At 45.7% G+C, this 16,719-nt stretch overlaps 1 protein-coding gene across 4 annotated transcripts in view; it reads left to right on the top strand.

Moving 5' to 3' along the window:
• The first annotated feature begins 9,776 nt into the window (after positions 1–9,776).
• EMC2 (ER membrane protein complex subunit 2) overlaps positions 9,777–16,719 on the top strand; it is a 53,500-nt gene continuing 46,557 nt past the window's right edge. For 2 of the 4 annotated variants that reach the window (XR_014790015.1, XM_084848930.1), the window contains exon 1: positions 9,777–9,831. Coding sequence is in view for 1 of the 4 variants with exons in the window: in XM_084848930.1 (XP_084705056.1) it covers positions 9,792–9,831 (40 nt within the window). In the remaining 3 variants the exon portion in view is untranslated. Of the gene's footprint in view, positions 10,246–16,719 lie in introns of all 4 variants that reach the window. The other 2 variants (XR_014790016.1, XM_084848931.1) reach the window with 1 other exon arrangement.

Here is a 16,719-nt window from a genome sequence, read left to right as displayed (position 1 = left end):
TTTGTTTTGGGTTTATTGGATGCCAGAATGTCTTTTTAATAAAGGCTTGTCAAATTTGGCTAATTGTTGGAGGTGTAATGCTGTCAATGCTTCTTCTATTCATATGTTTTGGAAATGCCCAACAGTTGCCTCCTTTGGGACAAAGTTATTATATGGATACATTTTGTATTGGGAAGCTCTTTAATATTTACTGATGTAAATGCTCTTTCAAATTACTTACCTTCTTCTTGGAATGCAACACATGGTCAGCATAGATGGATTTTTCGCAGTCTTTTGGTTGCGAAAAGACTGATATTAGTATATTGGAAGGATAAAAGCTCACCACCTATAACGCAATGGACTGAAGACCTAGCAACACTAGCAACATTTGAAAGAGTGGTATATAGGCGTGACATGCAGATGGACTTATATGTGGATATTTGGTCTGCTTTCACTGAAGTTTATATGTAACCTATTTTTTTCCTTTTTTTCCTTTTTTGAATATTGTAATATTTGAAACTGAGGATTTTAGAATATGTATTATTATTATTATGGTTTGTTATATTTTCAGTTTGTTTTGTTTTGTTAAAATTCACAATAAAAAACGGGAAAAATAAATGAAATGAAATTTCTTCATAAAAGGGATAGAAAGAACTTGAAATTAAAAAGAAAATTGAATGTGGAAAATGTGTGACAGATTTTTCCAGCCCTAAGCTGTCATAGTTCAACAAATAAACAGAGCTTTGGATGTATACTAACCTGTAGTACAGCAGTTTGAAAGTTGGAGCCATCACAGAAGAGGCTGCATTTGGCATGAGCAACAGCACTGGCATAACCTTCATCCTTAATGGAAAAAAGAACCAGATTGTGACTTCATTAATTAACCATGTCCATATGAAAGCTCTTTTCCAGAGAACCAGAGTAAGTCCATACAATTCATGGCTCTCAAAATTTGTAGCAGTCTTGCAGCTGATACTGCCAAGGCAGAGTAGAGCACGGGGTGCAAGATTATGGGCACAGCTTCTGCACCATCCAGCTTTTCCCAGTGAACCTTGTATAAAATGGCATGAGGAGGAGGGAAGAGGAAAGGTGTATGAGCAGCTTGTGGCTGTTGATTCACACAGCAGCTGTGTGTTTTTTTCATGTGATACTTACAGAGTGGCTAATGAAGTCAACACAGCTGGCTTTGGGGGAGGCTCTAAGAGGTGGTTATCTGCTCTGGAGGGTGCCCCACGGCATGCTGAGATCACAGCTTACCACATCCTGGCACCACAGCCATTTTTCAAAGATATTCCAATATACGCTGAGTCATGCTCTTAAAGTCATTGGATGCTTCCAGATGGAGAGCTCCTAGTGCCCTCCAATCAAAATGCATTGTGCAGCCATTCTGTCTTTTCCTCCTCCGTGGACTTTTTCTGGTAAGGATAAAAGATGGAAGAAGCAGTGGGAAAGCAGGGGAGGGTTACTCAGGGAAGACGACATCATCTGGACCTCCTATGAATGAGGCAGGGTGATTGCACAATAAAAGCCTTTGGCCAGGAAGCAGCAGCTATTGGGAGTGTCTGCACCTGGTCAGTCCTGCAGCCTTCACAGATATACTCCACAAAGCACAGATGTTGCGAATCCCATAGAAATGTAATGGGGCTCCCAGCTGTACAAAGGTTTTGAGATCCAACGTCTTATTTTAAGGAGGTTCACAAAGACAAGGTAAACCAAGACAGCAATCCTATGGGCACCTAGCCCAAATGGTAGAGCGCTCAGAGTCCTCTCTTTATCCAAGCCCTTCTGGGCTCTTGCTGGCAGGGTGGGAGGAATGACCAGGGCCAGCCCTACCATTAGGCTGCGTGGCAGGCTGGCAGCAAGGTGTTGGTGGGAAGAGCTGTGTGTCAAGCAGCTTGCCTTGCGCCCCCTAAGCTGGCCTGTGGCCTTCAGGTGTGGTAGAATATGCAGTCTGCTTGTGAGAAATTCAGCTGCCAGTCCAGTCAGCTTTTGCACATGGAATGGGAAGAGGTGTTCTTTGCCTCACATAGCAAAATGTCTTGGGCCAGCTCGGGGAGCAACAGAGGATGTTTTTAGCCTTGCTATCCTCCTTAGGGACATTTTTCATGAGACAATCCTCCAAGCCCATCTAACTTGCTCTCTATGCTGGGGATAGGGACAGGGGCTGGGAGGCCTTTAGTTCTGACAGATCCGCAGCCTTGCCCATCCCTGTCCACTGGCCTGCCCCCAGCGCTCCCATTCCTGAGGTCAGAGTCCCAACCTTGGGCAAGGGATCTGGCACAGAGCTTGCAGGAGTGGTAGTGATGGGGAGATCCACAGCCAGACCTCTTCCTCCAAGGTCAGAACTCCGTCTCTGACATTGGAGACCTGCTGCAGCGTACAGCCCCTCAGACACTGTGTACGGGCCATAGGATTGCCCTCTAAGATTTCAAACCTATGTACACTTAGCATAGTTCCATTGAACTCATTGAACCTTGTAATACATAGGACTCCACTGTAAGGACTTTTCTACATAAGGCTGTTAATGCGCTGTATCTGCCTTTGGTTTCATCACAGAATTGAGATCCGAGCATTACATGAACAGCATGTCCTTTCCTGTTTTCCACTACATAACCTCTAGGTGGCACTGTGATATAGCAGAACAGCTCAAATACACAAGTGAAAAAAGCATTTTCTTTCACTTTCACAAATAATACTACATTTTCCCTGCTCTAAAAAGAAACCGGTCAAAAGTGCTCTTTAGACCCAGAAGTTAAACTAGAAGGTTATGACATCATCTAAAGAACCAGTAAACAACCATGAGTAGGAAATGATGAGCACAAAATAAATGCCTCGTGTAGAAATGCTCAAAATCACACAAGACGCACCTGCAAGGGAGAGACTGAGGCAATTGCTGTAGTGGAGAGGCTTGTGATCAGTGCTGAACTATTTCACTTGTTCTGCTTACCCCAACCTGCAGAACTTTCTAAGGAGCTGGAGGGAGGAGGTATACTGTTATCTTTTGGCATTTGGGGGGAACCAGATTCTGCTTTTTGGCATGGGGAAAGATGTGTTGGGATTTCAGTGTTGTTGTTGTTTTTAGTTTCAAATAATGCTATTGAGGTGTTGCTGTTTTAAACTGTTGTGTTGCTTTGGTATGTTGTATTGCCTTGTATACAACATTGCTTGGTATACTACTGGTATACAACATTGGTATGTTGCTTGGATTTTGTATTTGCATTAAGCTTTATGAGCGCCCTTAAGGACCTTTTTGGCCGAAAGGCAACAGAGGAATAAGCTATAATATAATACCTATAAAGATCAAGGGTTACAGAAGAAGATATGGAGGGGTTTGTCTTGGAATCACTCAACACTGAATTGTCTGTGCTGACTGGCAGCTGCTCTTCAGGGTATCAAGCAAAGTACTGGAGATGCTGGGGCTTGAACCTGTGACTGCATACAAAACATGTGTTCCGGCCATAAATGATGGACCAGCTTCACTGGAAGGAGGAAAACCCAGCTCCGTTCTAGAGCGATCTGGAGTCCAGATTTTGGCCATTGACAGGACCGGCATCAAGAGTAGGCATGGTTGGGCAGCTGCCAAGTGTCCTCACCCTAGCAGAGGCCCACTGACAAGAACCCCCTGGAGTTGCTCCTCCTCTTCACTATTGCAGCCTGCTTGTTCACCTGCCTCTTGCTCTGGCCCAGACAGCGGTGATGGTGAGAAGGAAGAAGAGCAGATGCCATGGCCTATTTGCCCAGTGACTCTCTTCCTATGGTAGGAATGATGAGAAAGAGGATGAGGACATGAGGGCCCTGCATGCCAATCAACAAAATCAGTGCTATGGCTGACCTATAAAAGGGGCAAAACTGGTCAGTTACCATTCAGGCCCTATTACCTACTGAGCTTCACTTGCCATTACAGGGTCAACAGGGATGCCAGTAGTCCTTGAGTGGGCACAGTAATATGAACTACGAAGTGACTCTCCACTCAGCCCTCTTTCATAGGCTTTGTGCATGTTTCCTGCAAATACGCGTAACAGAACCTTGATGACATTTCTAAAGGAAAAGCAGGTTTGGGAGAGGACAATCAGAGTGAAGAAGCAGTGGGATGTGTGTGATTAATCCTTTCCCTGCCTGTAGTTTCTCCATTCCAAATCATACCCCAAAGAGAGTTTTCCATCCACAGAGTTCCAGGTTCATCAATTTAGCCCCTGGTTTAAAGGCTGGAATTAGAATCAGCTTGACTAATCTGCCATAAACTGACCCCATACTCTGGCATTCACTATTCCTCAGGAATAGAAGTGACTTGGTTCTCACATAACACTAACCCATGGTTTATTTAACCTATGGTTAATCCATGGGTTGTTCCCCTACCCAGGGTTTGTCTGGCAGATGATTGAACAAACCATGGTTTGTTTTATCAATCCCTGCATTGTTTCTCTCCTCTTTTGCCTGCTCCTTCCCTGTATCTCAAAAGCCTTTGTGGTGCTGTAGTCCTGGTATGTAGAGTGGCTGTTTTTTTGACCACTCTTGCTCACCTAAGTATAAGGCGCAGGTGGGGTCTGAGCTTCAAAACACAAAACCACTCTTTTGAACCCAATAAAGATAGTGCTGGAGGGCAGCCTTTCACTTTGCAGCATGCCAGCCTCCGAGTTTTAACGTCATCATAATCATATTTAAGAAGATAGAATAAAAATCAGGAGAGACAGGGAGCCTGGAGGGTGCCAAGAAAGGTCTTTGCGGGCACATTGGTGACGACGGGCACCACATTGGAGACCCCAGGGGTAAAGGGTGGGACAGTCCTAAGAGGTTCCTAGTAGCGATGTGCTCCATTCAGGGCTGCTCTATCATTAGGCAGAGTGAAGCAGTTGCCTGAGGTGGCAGATGGGAGGTGGCAGCAAGGTGTTGGAGGAAAGACCTGCTGCCTTCAGCTGCCATGGAAGATGCTGTCCCATCATCAGTGCTGAAGGCAGGTTGCTCTCTCAGCCCAGTAGAATTTTGTACATGGAATGGGAGGAGGGGGTGCCATCTTGTTCTTCAACTCAGGCAGCGAAATGCCTTGGGTGACCGTAAGAATCTGTTTGCCTTATTGGCAGTCTAAATATCAGCTGAGTGAACAGTTGCAGGGGATCCTTTTGAAACAATGATTATTTATTTATTTATTTATTTATTACGTTTATATCTCGCCTTCTTTCTTCCTTAAGGAACCCAAGGCAATGTACATAGCCCTCTTCCTCCTCTCCATTTTCTCCTCACAACAACAACCCTGTGAGGTGGGTTGGGCTAAGAGTCTGTGACAGGCCCAAAGTCCCCCAGTGAGCTTCTGTGGCTGAGTGGGGACTAGAACCCGGATCTCCCGACTCTCAGTCCATAGACCCTCAAAATATGTTCAGGAGGGCTGGGAAACCCTCAAGAGAAGATTTTTGGGCAGGACAAAAGGCTGCAGGGGGGAGGAACAAGGGAGAAAGTCCCATCATGCTAGAGGAGTTCCGCTAGTGTGACATTGGGGAAGATCCATGATTGGCTTTATTGATTATTTTTAATTATTTATTGCATTTATATCCTTCCTTTCTTCCTCCTTAAAGAACACAAGGCAGCGTACATAATCCTCCTCCTCTCCATTTTATCCTCACAACAACAACCCTGTGAGGTAGGTTGGGCTGAGAGTCTGTGACTGGCCCAAAGTCCCCCAGTGAGCTTCTGTGGCTGAGTGGGGACTAGAACCTGGATCTCCCGGCTCCCAGTCCAACGCTCTAGCCACTACACCACGCTGGCTCTCAGTGGATCCACACTGATGAAGGATCTGTGCACATCACAGTCTCGGGTAGTTACCTAGCATGCCCCTGCAAAAGGGGGTGCTCAGCTGAAGGCTTCAGCACCTCAGTTTTACATTAAGGTGGTGGGGAAAAGCAGTCAATAGAAAAGCCCTAAACATGGCTGGGTGAACCAGCCCTCTGGTAATAAAAAGGTTACCAGGGATTTCTGGATGTGTGTATGACTGATTACAGAAACAGAACGTATAATAAAGGTAACAGATGCGCATAGGCTTGGTGCAAGTTCCTGTTGCAATTACTAGCATCTGTATGTGGGTGATTATAGAGATTTAGCGGGTTGGAGAAATTGTTCAATGGGATGTAGAGGTTGTGTGTAATAGGAATGCAACAAATTTTGTACCCTGCTTTATGATAGATTATCTAAGGGAGATCTATGTGTGAGATTGTGCAGTGGACATGAGCACGAGCATAAAAAGATTAGGAGATTTCATGTGCTGGGATTCGTTGCGAGTGTGAGAGACAACAAAAAGTTAGGTGTGTGGGGGGGTCTGCAATTTTATAGTGGGACTTAATGCCTATGCAAGATGTTGATAAAAACACATGTAGGAGTTTGCTCCAAGGATGAAATCACTGCTATTTCACATAGCTTGCTATGGAATCAGTTAAATACTGACAATCCTGTAGTTTCGTGGCACAGGTTGTACTTGCCAACCAGGACAGAGGAACATGGTGGAATAATAAAGAATAACAGTGGGGGTATGTCTATGTGTGAAAAATTAACAGTATGATCAACTGTGCAGTAGGCTCCCAAAGGTTGTGATAAGACAACTGCTCTGACATAACGTGTGCAAGTATATAATGGATGTGTAACTATCACAGAGACTGAGCCAATGATTTAAAATGTGCTGGTTTTAGACCAGAGCTAAGGCTATGTCATGTTGGTTCAAGCTGCACAAAGCCAGAAAGTGGAAGCTAAGGGTGATGGCATGACAGACATGCCTTGATGTTGTGCAATGTGGCAAACTGTACTTAAAAAAAGGTAAAAGGTGTCCCCAACCAGTCGTGTCCGACTCTAGGGTGTGGTGCTCATCTCCATTTTTAAGCCGAAGAGCTAGTGCTGTCCGAAGACACTTCCGTGGTCATGTGGCCGGCATGACTGAACACCGAGGTGCACGGAACGCTGTCACCTTTCCCGCCGAAGCGATACCTATTTATCTACTTGCAATTTCTTGCTTTCGAATTGCTAGGTTGGCAGAAGCTGGGACTGAAGACGGGAGCTCACTGCATCACGCAGCACTCGGGTCTCGAACTGCTGTCCTGCCGACCTTCTCGACTGCAGTTCAGCGTCTTAACCACTAAGCCACCATGGCCCCTGTAAACTGTGCTTACTTACAGCTTATTCTTGAATAGGGTTCGCATGATTCTCACAACCATATGAACAAGGGTACATAGTGTGAACACACATGCAGTGTGAATACCTCTGTCTGGTGTGAAGCCTGATCCCTGCACATCCCTTTCCCATCACAGAAAAAGGAACAGCATGGATCATGGCCCTTGCAGTGAATTGCTTCCTTCAGAAAGGCAACAAAAGGGCCCAATTCCAACATCTTCTTTCCCTCCAGATGGAAAGCAAAGCAGGGAATGGGGCTGTTGTTCTGCCTTTCTACGTTTCCACAGCTGTGCATTCCATGTCCAATTCCCTCAGGATTAAACAAAGATGTAGCTAGTAGCTATGACCTTCCGCCCTTTTCATGAAGAACTAAATGCATGGGACCCCATATGGATCAGAACCCTAAAGTGGGGGTAAGGAGGCTTTAACCCTTTGTCCCCTGTTGTGGTCCCAATCCAGATTGCCCCCCCACACACCTGCAATTTACATTACAACTGTATCACTTTTTGGCAATGTCAGTTACAGGTGCTGGGGGCAAAGGGTTAAAGGTTCCCTATCCCTACATGCTAGGGTCCCAATCCTCATGTAATTCAATCCTAAGAAGCCACATTCCGTAACTAAAGGAATAGGCATTGCACATGGAATCCACATTCCTTTTGTATCATAGAATTGTTCTGCAGGGATTGGAAGTACTGGCAGCATTCTAGCTTCAAAATCAAACTTAACACGTACTGTCTAACTATGCCAGCAGTAGCTGCCGTGGGTTTAATGGGGCAGGAAACCCTTAATAACTTTTGAACTGTGTTCAGAACTTCACCAGACCAGTGAAGGATTGCTTTCCTCAACACATCTGAAGAATGTACATCAGTCATTTTCACCGAAATTTGATATATTATAGGCCTGTTTAAAAACTGGAGTAAAAGTGTCCATTTTCAGCACTTTTTAATTTGCTGTACCTGTGGTAATTTTTATCTGTTTTGAAATTGAAATCTATGATCTGCATAGATCTCACCAGGTAGTTAATGGATACGAAGTTTGAAGTTATTAGCTCAACAGGTGTCATTTTTATAACCAATAGAATTTTGAGGCTTATAACAGCAGAAGCTCTTTTTGTGACTCACCTTAACTAAAGGGATGGTTCTATGTCCCTTTAATTATTTGTCTGGCTTCTGGCATAATATTATATTATACATTATTGATCATTTTATTCTTCTGCTATTCAGAGTTTCTGGCTGGAAATGGAGCAGTTATTTTCTGCTGCTTTTATATATCAGTTTGTGTGTGCGTGCACGTGTGCATTTGTATTTTAATATTGCACTCAGTATTATGGTTTGTTGTTTTTATTTGATTCATATGACCCACTTTGAGTCCATCTTTGATGGGCAAAAGTTGAATGAACAACAACAACAACAGTCATAATAATAATACAGGTGTGCAAAAGAAAATACATTGCTAACAGCGTGTGTTTGTTGTTTATTCAGTCAGTTGCTTCCGACTCGTCGTGACTTCATGGACCAGCCCACGCCAGAGCATTAAAACACATTTAAACAGGGTTTAAATGTGTTTTAATGCATCATATTTGTTTTTAACATGTCAGGTTTTCTGAATTTTATCTGTTATTGCAAACCATCCTGGAAAGCTCTGCTGAATGGCAGTATTATACATCTTTTGAATAAATAAAATAAATAAACAGGGGTGGGGGGAGCAAATACGCACTGCAAGGAGGTCAAATCAGTCCATCCTAAAGGAAATCAACCCTGACTGCTCCTTGGAAGGACAGATACTGAAGCTGAAGCTCAAATATTTTGGCCACCTAATGCGAAGAGAAAACTCTCTGGAAAAGACCCTGATGCTGGGGAAGACTGAGGGCAACAGGAGAAGGGGACGGCAGAGGATGAGATGGCTAGATGGCATCACCGATGCAACGAATATGGACTTGAGCACGCTCCGGGAGAGAGCGCAGGACAGGAAGGCCCGGCGTGCTGTGGTCCATGGGGTCACGAAGAGTCGGACACGACTGAACGACTGAACAAGGAGGGCAATGCTGCTTTTCTGATTAGATGTGCAGGGCTGCAGTAAATATTTCTTTGGCGAGACAGACACTGCCATTTACCGTCTACCCCCGAGAGCAGCGTTCCCCAAGCTGGTGCCTTCGAGATGGTTGGACTGCAACTCCCATCATCCCCAGACAGCATGGCTATTGGGAACGATGGGCGCTGCCGTCAAGCACATCTCGGGGAAGGCTGCCCTCGACCCCGTGAACAGCGTTCCTCAAGCCGGTGCTCTCCAGATGCATGGGGCTGCAACTCCCGCCATCCCAACCAGCAGGGCCATTGGGAATGATGGGAGGTGTCGTCCAGCCCATCTGGATGAGGAAGCCTAGCCCAGGGTCACCCCGCCCCTCTCGGCTTCACACAGAACCCTGCGACAGCTCGGAGGCAAGCGCGCGTCCGCGCCAGCCAGCCCGCCCGCGCCCCTCCTCGGACTGGGCGGAGCCGCCCTAGGCTCGCCGGCGGGGACGGGCCGCCCTCTGCCCGCCCTCCACGCCCCCAACCAATCAGGCGCAGAGCAGCCCGCGAAGGCGCGCAGGGGCCGGGGACGCGGGGGCGGGCGCTCGGGCGGTCACGTGAGCCGGGCGCGCCGGCGGCGGAGGGGAGCCGGGCAAGATGGCGAAGGTGTCGGACATGTACGACGTGACTTGGGAAGGTAACCCGCCGGCCGTCGAGTACGGAGGGCGGCACGGGAACGCGGGAGGCGGAGCGGCCGCGGCGGCGGCTCTGTGAGGGAGCCGCTCCGGCGCTAGGCCTGGGCTCGCCCCTCCCCCCCTCCCCTCCCCAGCCGAAGCCTCGCCGCCTCCGCCGCGGCCGCCCAGCGGAGGGAAATTGCGCAGGGAGCCTTCCTACGTGGAATTCTCAAAGGCCACTTGCGCATCATTCGGATTAGTGAACCCTGCGAGGGCGCAATCCAGCCCTCTGCCTGTTCAGGCAGAAAAAAAGCCCTACAACTCCCTGCGCTCCCCAGCCAGCCCTACGACTTCTTGCCGTCTAAACTTGCGTGGGATTACGTCCTAAATGCCTCAGCTCTTATAGTCTCCCTTTCACTGTCCACTCGGAGTACCAGGTAGGGAGGCCACCCCCCCGCCTTGTTTATGCTTGAACTGTTTTTTGTGTTGTTGTTTTTTGTTTAATCTGTATTGGAGACCGTGGGGCTGTGCAGGTGGATTCCGGCCCCTTTTCTCCTTGCCTGTTGTTTGCTTCAGGCCTCCTCAAAACTCCTCTCTAGTGAAAAGTCTTTGATGGAGGTTGGACTCGATGGGCTTGCAGGCCCCTTCCAACCCTGCTATTCTATGATTTAACCTCTTTGTCCTCATCTCCAACCGTAAACAAGCCTAAATGTGTACAAATCACACACCCTCACATTCATCCCTTGCTATTCTTGACTCCCCTAGCCCTGTTGTCTTTCCCAGTGTCAAAAAAAAGTGGCTCTTGGCTAGATCATGGGCCCAGTGATGTTGTGGCAACTTGAAAAAACTTAGGCCGCAATCCTGTACACACTTTGTTGTTGTTGTTCAGTTGTTAAGTCGTGACCGTGTCAAGGGCTCCTTGGAGGGCTCTCTCATTCTCATCCAGTAGCCAAGTCCAGACACAGACAAAGGGATTCTTTTTAAAGCTTTATTCTTCTTTTACAACTTAACAACTCTACAGGTAGCAACTAGATATGAGCAGCAGAGTACCTATGCCCTAAGTTGGAACAGTTGGTCCCAGTTTGAAAAGGAATTACTGGCAGACCCCTGAACTTAAGGACTAGGGAGAGTCCCTCCCCTTTTTCCTTGGATCCTCGGGGCACAGCTGTTGTGTGCATGCCAACCGGGCACTACGCTCCTTTCCGCACCCTCCATCTGGCGCCGCTCTCTGCGTCGCACATCCACTAAGTCTGCTATCTGTGCTCGGTCACTCCCTGGACTGCTAACTAAACTAGGAATGCGGGTGGGAGGAATCTCCATCAGCTGTTGGTCCTGGGAAAGAGGGGTGCGCTCCTCTCCCAGGAGCGACTGCTCTTCCTCAGAATCAGAACTACTCTGGGATTCTATGGACTCATTGTCCACCCTGACAGTCCAACTCTTTGTGACCCCTAGCGACAGTGCTTTGGAGGGGCTTTGTATCCTGGTCCCTCCAGTTTCCACCCACCCATTGAAAGGCCCCCTTTTCTCCCTCTCTGAGGTTGCTTTTCCAACCTCGGGGGGTAGCCCATGCGATTCTTTCCACACTGGCTGTGGGGGGGAGGATCTCTTACTCCCCATTCTGAGGCCAGAGTTCTGTTTCTGACCTCAGAGAGAGGAATTCACAGTATTCTGTGGCTCCTCAGACAATGTTTCGGGGCCATAGGATTGCTCCCTCTATCAGTGACCTGATATGTTTTACGGTTATGTGAGAGTTGTTTAACCCTCAAATAACTCCTGCCACCTGGGTTCGGATGACATGACAAACCATAGGAACACCTACTGGGGCTTGCCTATTCACAGTGGTGGCTGCAGCAGGTCGTGGGTAAATTAACCCATGATGGGTTGTGTCGTGTGAATTGGCCCAGTATGTTCCACTAGCTGTAAGCATATACATATATGGAAAGGCAGTGGGTTTGTGGTGAGATAGAAGGCCCTTACAGACTCATCCTTTGCATATTTACTTGGAAGTAAGTCCCACTGTGTTTAGTGGGAGGAACTCCTTTATGGGTGAGTGAGATTGCAGGTTATTTTTATAATATATTATATAAAAATATAGTACTGATATTATAATACTTACATTATTAAGTGTGGCGGTTACTTATTTTCTTGCCTCTTCGTGATTTTTGAAATCCTTTCCTATGTGGATAGTATTCACTTGGCTTTAAGTAACGTAGAGTTCTGTCTAGAGTTCTACTGTAGAACTCTCTTTAAACCTAAGAGAGATTTGTAAATGTCATTTATTCAGGTATTCATGTAATTGGTTGTAGTGAATAAGAATCTTCTCCAGGTGACCAATAAGAGAAGCCTTAGAAAAGTTGGTTCTCTCTTCCTGCCTCTTTTCCCGGTCAGGCTTGCACAACTTGGGATTCATAAAACTGAATAACTAGCCTGTATGGCAGGCGCCCCATTTGGTTCAGCTGTCTGCCTGGGATTGCAAAAACAGAAGGTTGTCAATCACTTAGTAGGCCAAAATAGATGGCTGATGGACTGCATTTGGCTTAGTGTATCACAAGTTGTACAGGCCTATTCTGGGCTAATGGATAACTAACATGCCACCTATAGGTGTATATGTGGACTGAAAGTCTTCAGATTTCTTTGAGTTAGTAACTTAGGGAACAATCCTATGGCCGCCAGTCAGTGGCTAGATGGCCATAGGATATCTTGTTTTCCAGGAACTGACCTTCCCCCACTTGCGTGCTGCCTCACAGGCAGCAGGGGAAAGCCCTGTGCTCCACGCTCGCAAGAGGAGCGCGGAGCAGCCAAAATGGGGCATTCCCAGGGGGTGTTCCAGGGCGGGGAGGGCAGAAATGCCTGTACGACATGTCCAATGTATTGTATGGCAGCCTCCTCCCCCGCTCAGCCCTTCTGTGGCTAGACAGCTGCAATCGGCTGTCTAGCCGAACATGCAGGGCAGGGGAAGCGCGGAGGGAACGATCCCCTTTGTGCTTCTCCTGCCCTGCATTGGATAGGCAGTCGCCTCCAAGTTTGGAGGCAGCCGCCTATCTGCATAGGATTGTGCCCTTAGTAGATTTATTTACAAGCCTGATTTAACTAGATTTTCTTATCCACATACCTGTCATTTATTCACTTTATAACTGATGCCTGACCATATGCTTTCTCCGAGTAATGTAGCAAAGCAGAATCTATTGCCGTCTATTCACTTCGATCTAGCAATATTTTAAATGTGTTTTAAAAATTTCTACATATTTTGCAACCTATTTAGTCTTGAAAGACTTGTGTGTTATTGGTATTACATGTTATTATAATAACAGAACTATAAAGCCACAGTGAGAGGATCAAAGGGCAGACAGTTTAACCCTTTGGTATAATACAGATTATCCAACTGCTGGCTCCCTATATGTAAACAGGTATGTATTGATATGACACTGAGCAGTGCGAGAACTGTTTCCGCATGGCTGCTTCCACGCTGGTAGCATCTGTAAAAAGCCCTCTTGTGTGTTGGGCAACTGAGGTAATCCTTCCCAGATCAGTTTTTTTTATTCCTGAAGAAGTGGCAGTACTGGTGTAGGAGGGAACATAAAACTAGTTTGTCTTGTTCATGTTAGGTATCTGGAGTAGACCTTGTGGAAGGAGATCTTTTAACAGTTCCAAACATACCCGGGTTTATTCTCCAACAGTAGACCACCATCCAAGGCACTTGTGGAATGGGAAAAGGGGTGTTCAGTCAATTAGAGATGCCTACATTTGTTGTTGTTGTTCAGTCGTTCAGTCATGTCCGACTCTTCGTGACCCCATGGACCATAGCATGCCAGGCCTTCCTGTCCTCCGCTCTCTCCTGGAGTGTGCTCAAGTTCATATTCATTGCATCGGTGATGCTATCTAGCCATCTCATCCTCTGCCGTCCCCGTCTCCTTTTGCCTTCAGTCTTTCCCAGCATCAGGGTCTTTTGCAAAGAGTTTTCTCTTCGCATTAGGTGGCCAAAATATTTGAGCTTCAGCTTCAGTATCTGTCCTTCCAATGAGCAGTCAGGGTTGATTTCCTTTAGGATGGACTGATTTGACCTCCTTGCAGTCCAGGGGACTCGTAAGAGTCTTCTCCAGCACCACAGTTCAAAAGCATCAATTCTTCGGCGCTCAGCCTTCCTTATAGTCCAGCTCTCACAGCCATACGTTGCTACTGGGAAAACCATAGCTTTGATTAGATGGACCTTTGTCAGCAAGGTGATGTCTCTGCTTCTTACTATGCTGTCTAGGTTTGCCATAGCTTTCCTCACAAGGAGCAAGCATCTTTTAATTTCATGGCTACAGTCACCATCTGCAGTGATCTTGGAGCCCAAGAAAGTAAAATCTGTCACTGCTTCCATTTCTTCCCCTTCTATATGCCAGGAAGTGATGGGGCCAGATGCCATGATCTTCGTTTTTTTAACGTTGAGTTTCAAACCAGCTTTTGCACTCTCCTCTTTCACCCTCAACAAGAGGCTCTTTAGATCCTATTTGTTGATCAGTAGGTTATTCTGAATTGCCAAGAGGCTTCTATTTTTGGATCATGCTAGAATCAATGGGAATTCTAAATTCCACTCACCTGTGCATACCCAAGATAACACATGTGTGTTTACGTAGCTGCTGCTTTATTAAAGCCTTTCCATCACTTTCCACTCAGTTCGACTTTTCATTAGTCTACTCAGGATATAATTAAATTCAAGTGAAAACCTTTTTGTCTGAGCAATAAACTAATCTGCCTCTTTTATCAATTGTTTTATTATGCTCATTTAAATGTTACTGCTAGTGCAGTTTTAAATTTATTTTATCTTATGTGGGCTTTGTTGTGATCCAGCTTCCTGTTCCATCCAGAAATGTGGGATATAAATTTGGAAAATAAGATAAATAAAGGGGTATGTGTTGTCCTTTTAAGATAAGTGGCTGAAGAAGTAAGCAGTGGACTATCATTCTTACTCTCGCATTGGGAATTGCATAAAAGGCATTGCAGAAATGCAAGAGTTTGTGACCTGGAGACGGAGCCCACAAGAGCAATCCAGTCTCTCTCTCTCTCTCTCTCTTGACATTAAAGTGGTTATGACATTTTTGCTCACTATATCTTGCTAGGGTGCTCAGGTGTTGAGAAATCATTGGTAGTTTGGTTGGCATGGTGTAGTGGCTGAGAATGAACTAAGAAGTCCCAGTTCAAGTCTTATTTCAGCCATGTACTCTAGGTAATATTAGTAAAACTAATCTCTCTCTCTCTGCCTCCTGTTTGCAGTATTGGGGATAATACTGGCTTAAGTTACAGGGTTGTAAAGATTACTGAGATAATATCTCTGAAATGCTTGGAACATTCAAAATTTGTGGTATAAATAGTAAGCATTATTATTAGGCCTGGTTCAGACGAGCCCCTAAATCAGGGCTGGGCAGAAGAAAAGTCTCCAGATTTTTTTGGACTTCAACTTCCAGAAGCCTTTTCCAGCATGGCCCATAGTCAGGAACGTTGGGAGATAAAACTCAAAACACCTGAAGGTCTACTTTCTGTCCACCCACTTAAGCCATGTCCTCCTCTGCATGCAAGAGGGTTAGGGTTTAATAGGGAAAGGGTGACTGCTGAGAATTGGGCTGAGACACTTTCCGTGTGTGGGAGTTCTGTTCACAGGGGTAGGATGGCCACTTTATGCATTGCCAAATAAGTGAATTTTGCATTGCCAAAAGAGTACATACATTTCCACAAAATTTGTTGTATTTGCCCAAATTGTTATGTGTATATGCAGATTTGGAAATAATTACTAGAATTTAAATTTCACACAAGACAAACCTATTTCTCACCCAAATCATCCCCTCCAAATTCTTCAGTTAATTTGCAGCCCACTTTCATATTATCCGAAATGTCTCCCTTCAATTAACGTACACCTAATTTATTTATTTTGGGTCATAATCTCTTGGATTATGACTGGGCTTTGGAGGGACAGAGTTAGATGGGTGGGAGTTATATTCTCCTCATTAACATGCAGTTGAAGAGAGTTCTATATAAGGTATTAGAATCTCTCACCCAATCCACTGCTGCTGCTACTACCATGGGACCCACTTGTCTTCATTGGGATTTACTGTAAACTAGGTTTAGGACTGCAGTCTCAGTAATGATTCTTAAGGTTAAAAAGAAAAAAGAGGAAACAAGATTCTTCTCTAGGAGGCTTCTTCAGTGCCCCAACTGCCTAAGGCTCCCCTTCCAACATTCAGCAAAGATTAGTGTGGGTTCTAACTATGCAATGATGGTGGCCGTCTTTTTAATCAAAATGTTAGTCAGCAGATCAGCCATGCAAAGCCTCTGCATGCTCCTTGGAAATTCAAAGAATGACACTCGCCCTCACTTCCTCTTCCATCCTCCTCCCAGCTTAGATGATGGGCAGCTGCTGTTGCTGCAAGTAAAAAAGTAGTCAGCATCAGCCCTACTTAGGCAGCAGCAGTTTGTGACTAACTGGAGTGCTCTCCACCAAAACCAAGAACAAAAAGCGCACACACGTGCACACACACACAGTCCCTTCAAAATTGTGGAGTTTCAGAGGATAGGTTGAAACTGCTGGAACCCAGGCAGAACCTTAAAATACTGAACTACGTGGAACAATATTGGACACAGAAGTTGCCTCTACCTGATTTCTGGCGATTCCCCCATGCCACTATTCACCTAAGTCAGTAGAGTCCCTGGACCCTCAGAAGAGGCTTTTCTGTGGGGAGTAGGTAGGAAACCAATCCACTTACACTGGCAATTCTCAAGATCCAAGCAATAGAATAATTGGATCCATATTTATCTGGACATAAAAGAGTCATTAGCTTTCTTTTTACTGGAATTTGACACTTTCTATAATGTTCACATTTATATATATATATATATATACACACACACACACACACACACACATACATACATTA

The sequence above is a fragment of the Heloderma suspectum genome, chromosome 4 (assembly GCF_057233095.1).
Source record: "Heloderma suspectum isolate Gila_16-S chromosome 4, 16-S_ref, whole genome shotgun sequence".
NCBI lineage: Eukaryota > Metazoa > Chordata > Lepidosauria > Squamata > Helodermatidae > Heloderma > Heloderma suspectum.
Note: the sequence above shows the minus strand (reverse complement) of the source record. Positions and strands in the feature narration are given on the sequence as shown.